Genomic DNA, 4,437 nt, shown 5'->3' with positions numbered 1-4,437 from the left:
CCCAGGCTGGAGTGCAGTAGCGTGATCTTGGCTCACTGCAGCCTCCACCTCCTGGGTTCAAGTGATTCTCCTACCTCGGCCTCCTGAGTAGATGGGATTACAGGCACCTGCCACCACGCCCCACTAATTGGCTTTTTCTTTTTTTTTTGTATTTTTTAGTAGAGCCGGGGTTTTGCCATGTTACACAGGCTGGTCTCGAACTCCCGACCTCAGGTGATTCACCCGCCTTGGCCTTCCAAAGTGCCGGGATCATAGGCATGAGCCACCGCGCCTGGCCTAATTTTTGTATTTTTTGTGGAGACAGAGAGTTGCCATGTTGGCTAGGTTGGTGTCGAACTCCTGGGCTCAAGCAATCCTCCCGCCTCCCAAAGTGTTGGGATTTCAGGCATGAGCCACTGCGCCCGGCCCCATCTCACTCCTTGACCAGGGTCTGGATCTGCTGCTGCAGTGTGTGTTGGGTGGCATCTAGAAGCTCCTGAGGGAAGGAGAAGTTGGTAGGTTGGGGTCAGGATCACAGGCGACCTGGCCACCACCCCCGCAATCCCTACCTTCCCCTGCTTACTGCATGGCTGTCCAGTTTGTGGTTCAGGCTCACGGTGAATTTTTCCAGACACTCCTAAGCAAGCAGAGGCATAGAAAGAATACCAGGCGTGGGGTGGCAGTGCCCTCCCGACTCGAGACCCAGACTGCTATGGCTATCTAGGACAACAGCCCAGCCCTGCTCTGGCCTGGAACCTGCAGACCCCAGGCCAGCCCTCCTCTTCCATGGCATCACCTCCTCACCCCAGACCCCTTCCCACCCAGATGCAGACCCTCCGTATACCGCCATCATGGGTTCTGGTGGACCCAGGTGGGCCAGGTCACAAATGCCGACAATGAAGGCACGGCTGGCAGCAAGGTAATGGCGCCCACTTTCCAGGAGACCAGTGCCCAGTTTCAGGAGCTGGGAAAGAAGGAGAGTAACAGGGAGCTGTGCAGTCATCCCCACACCAGGTGACGCCCCCACACCTGCCCCACTTCCTCTCCCCTTGCCCAGAGCGGCGCTCCCCCATTCCTGCCTGGCCTCACTGTCCTCCAGGCTCATCCAGCTCTCCCTGTATCTAACACACACCTGCTGTGTTCCCATCACTGCCTCTTTGCTCCCACTGCCTTGGGCCTGAAACCAAATTCCTGCCCATTCCTCTCAGCCTGTCGCCAACACATCTGTCAGCCTTACCTCCAAAACATCTTTCCCTGTCCACTCGCACACATCTCTTCCTGCCCTGCCTACCTGCTTAGATCCAGAGCTCCCTGGAGATTCTAGCCTCCTGCATGGTCTGGATGCTCTATGTGGTTGCTATTAAATTCTACAGTATTGGCCGGGCGTGGTGGCTCACACTTATAATCCTAGCCCTTTGTGGGGCCATGGCAGGCCAGTCGCTTGAGCTCAGGAATTCAAGGCCAGCCTGGGCAACATGGTGAAACCCCATCTCTACTAAAAATACAAAAATTAGCCAGCCATGGTGGCACGTGCCTGTAATCCCACGTGCCTATAATCCCAGCTACTTCGGAGGCTAAGGCAGGAGGACTGCTTGAACCCAGGAAGCTGAGGCTGTAGTGAGCTGAGATGGCACCACGTGCCTGTAATCCCAGTTACCTGGGTAGCTGAGGCAGGAGGACTGCCTGAATCCGGGAGGTCAAGGCTGCAGTGAGCCGAGATGGCGCCACTGCACTCCAGCCTGGGTGACAGAGCAAGACTCTGTCTCAAAATAAATAAATAAATAAATAAAATCTATAGTATTTACTGCTAGGAGTTGTCCCATTCTGTGCTCACTGCACGTTCCCTCATAAATATTAATCCATCATCCAAACCACAGGTCAGGACCAAGAGGAAATGCTGGGGTACTCCTGGGGCCCATCCTATCTGGCCCCTTTGACTGACAAACAAAGAGACTTGATAGTCCAGGCAAGGTGGCTCAGACCTGTAATCCCAATACTTTGGAAGGTTGAGGTGGGTGGATCACCTGAGGTCAGGAGTTGGACATCAGCCTGACCAACATAGTGAAACCCCATCTCTTTTTATTTTTCTATTTTTGAGACGGAGTTTCACTCTTGTTGCCCAAGCTGGAGTGCAGTGGCGCGATCTCAGCTTACCATAACCTCTGCCTCCTGGGTTCAAGCAATTCTCCTGCCTCGGCCTCCCGAGTAGCTGGGATTACAGGCACCCGCCACCACACCTGGCTAATTTTTTATATTTTTAGTAGAGATGGGGTTTCACCATGTTGACCAGGCTGGTCTCCAACTCCTGACTTCAGGTGATCCACCTGCCTTGGCCTCCCAAAGTGCTGGGATTACAGGTGTGAGTCACCGCACCTGGACTGACCAAGATCAAATCTTACCAGATATCACCATGGGTTGTCTGTGACAAGGGATAAGGATGTTCGCAAATCACTGTGTGAATCTGAGGACTCTGTGTCTAGTTTTTTCCTTACCGTCTCAGACCCTCCCCCTTAGATGAGTAAGAAACTTTCATAAGACTGGACTAGTGACAAACTGGGACATCTGTACAATAGAACAGTACTCAGCAATAAAAAGGAATGAACTGTTGATACGTGCAACAACTTGGATAAATTTCAAGAGCATTAATCTTTTAAAAAATTTGTATTATTTTTAGAGTTGAGATCTCTGTCGCCCAGGCTGGAGTGCAGTGGTGGGATCACAGCTCACTGCAGCCTTGAACTCCTGGGTTCCAGGGATCCTCCAACCTTAGCTTCCTGAGTAGCTGAGACTACAGGCACACACCACCACACCTGGCTAATTTAAAAACAAAACAAAGCATTTTTTAGAGACAAGGGTCTTGCTATGTTGCCCAGGCTGGTCTCAAGCTTCTGGCCTCAAACAATCCTCCTACCTTGACTTCCTGAGTAGTTGGGATGACAGGCATGAGCCACCACACCCGGCAGGAGCATTATTCTGAGTGGGGGGGAAAAAAGCCAAATCTCAAAGAGTCACATACTGTATGATTCTATTTATGGAACATTCTGGAAATGACAAAAGTAGAGAGATGGAGAACAAATCAGTGGTTGCCACAGATTAAAGCAGTGTGGGAAGGGTATTGGGTATCACTGTAAAGGAATTCCTTGTGTCCATTTGTATGTGGCGATGGTTAAAGGAATCCATACACGTGATAAAGTACCGTAGAATTATACACAAAAACGCAAAAAAAAAAAAAAAAGAGCATATGCAAAATGTAAAATCGAAGTAGGATCTATAGAGTTTATTTATTTATTTAGAGACAGAGTGTTGCTCTGTCACCCAGGCTGGAGTGCAGTGGCGCGATCTCGGCTCACGGCAACCTCCACCTCCTGGGTTCAAGCAATTCTCCTGCCTCAGCCTCCTAAGTTGCTGGGATTACAAGTGTGTGCCACCACGCCCGGCTAATTTTTGTATTTTTAGTAGGGGTGGGATTTCACCATGTTGGTCAGGCTGGTCTCGAACTCCTGACCTCGTGATCTACCTGCCTCAGCCTCCCAAAGTGTTGGGATTACAGGCGTGAGCCACTGTGCTTGGCTAGAGTTTACTGGGTTTTTTTGTTTGTTTTTGTTTTTTGAGACGTAGTCTCACTCTGTAGCCCAGGCTGGAGTGCACGATCTCAGCTCACTGCAAGCTCTGTCTCCCAGGTTCACGACATTCTCCCACCTCAGCCTCCCGAGTAGCTGGGACTACAGGCGCCCACCACCACACCTGGATAATTTTTTGCATTTATAGTAGAGACGGGATTTCACAGAGTTAGCCAGGATGGTCTCGATCTCCTGACCTCGTGAGCTGCCCGCCTCGGCCTCCCAAAGTGCTGGGATTACAAGCATGAGCCACCGCACCCAGCAGAGTTTATTGTTAATTATAATGTGACAATATTAATTTCCTGGTTTTAATAATGTACTAAAGATGTCACCACTAGGGAAGCTGGGTGATGAGTACATGAGACCTCTCCTTACTAGTCTCCTGAGTCGATAATTTACTCAAAATAAAAAATTCAGGCCAGGTGTGGTGGCTCACACGTGTAACTCCAGCACTTTGGGAGGCTGAGGTGGGAGGATGACTTGAGTCCAGGAGTTCCAGACCAGCCTAGGTAACATAGGGAGACCCCATCTCTACAAAAAAATAAAATTTAAAAAAGCCAGGCATGGTGGCATGTGCCTGCAGCACAGCTACTGGGGAGGTTGAGGAGGGAGGATCACTTGAGCCCAGGAGTTCAAGCGTCTGGGACCATAGCTGTGGCCACCCCATCCAGTCCGTTGTTTCATATCATTATTTGTAGACCAGGTGTGGTGGCTCACGCCTGTAATCCCAGCACTTTGGGAGGCTGAGAGAGGTAGATCATTTGAGGTCAGGAGTTCAAGACCAGCTTAGCCAACATGGTGAGACCCCATCTCGACTAAAAATTTAAAAAAAAAAAAA

General features: G+C 50.4%; 1 protein-coding gene across 1 annotated transcript in view; it reads right to left on the bottom strand.

Annotated features, from left to right (window-relative positions):
• Positions 1 to 4,437, bottom strand: part of ACAP1 (ArfGAP with coiled-coil, ankyrin repeat and PH domains 1) — a 14,866-nt gene that overhangs the window by 8,344 nt on the left and 2,085 nt on the right. Inside the window, exons 3-5 of the mRNA XM_011958504.1 lie at positions 824 to 943; positions 563 to 616; positions 417 to 475 (exon numbers count right to left, since the gene is read on the bottom strand). Of these exons, the coding sequence (XP_011813894.1) occupies positions 417 to 475; positions 563 to 616; positions 824 to 943 (233 nt within the window). The remainder of the gene's footprint in view (positions 1 to 416; positions 476 to 562; positions 617 to 823; positions 944 to 4,437) is intronic.

This window comes from Colobus angolensis, unplaced genomic scaffold (genome assembly GCF_000951035.1).
Source record: "Colobus angolensis palliatus isolate OR3802 unplaced genomic scaffold, Cang.pa_1.0 Scaffold47, whole genome shotgun sequence".
In the NCBI taxonomy this organism is placed as follows: domain Eukaryota; kingdom Metazoa; phylum Chordata; class Mammalia; order Primates; family Cercopithecidae; genus Colobus; species Colobus angolensis.
Note: the sequence above shows the minus strand (reverse complement) of the source record. Positions and strands in the feature narration are given on the sequence as shown.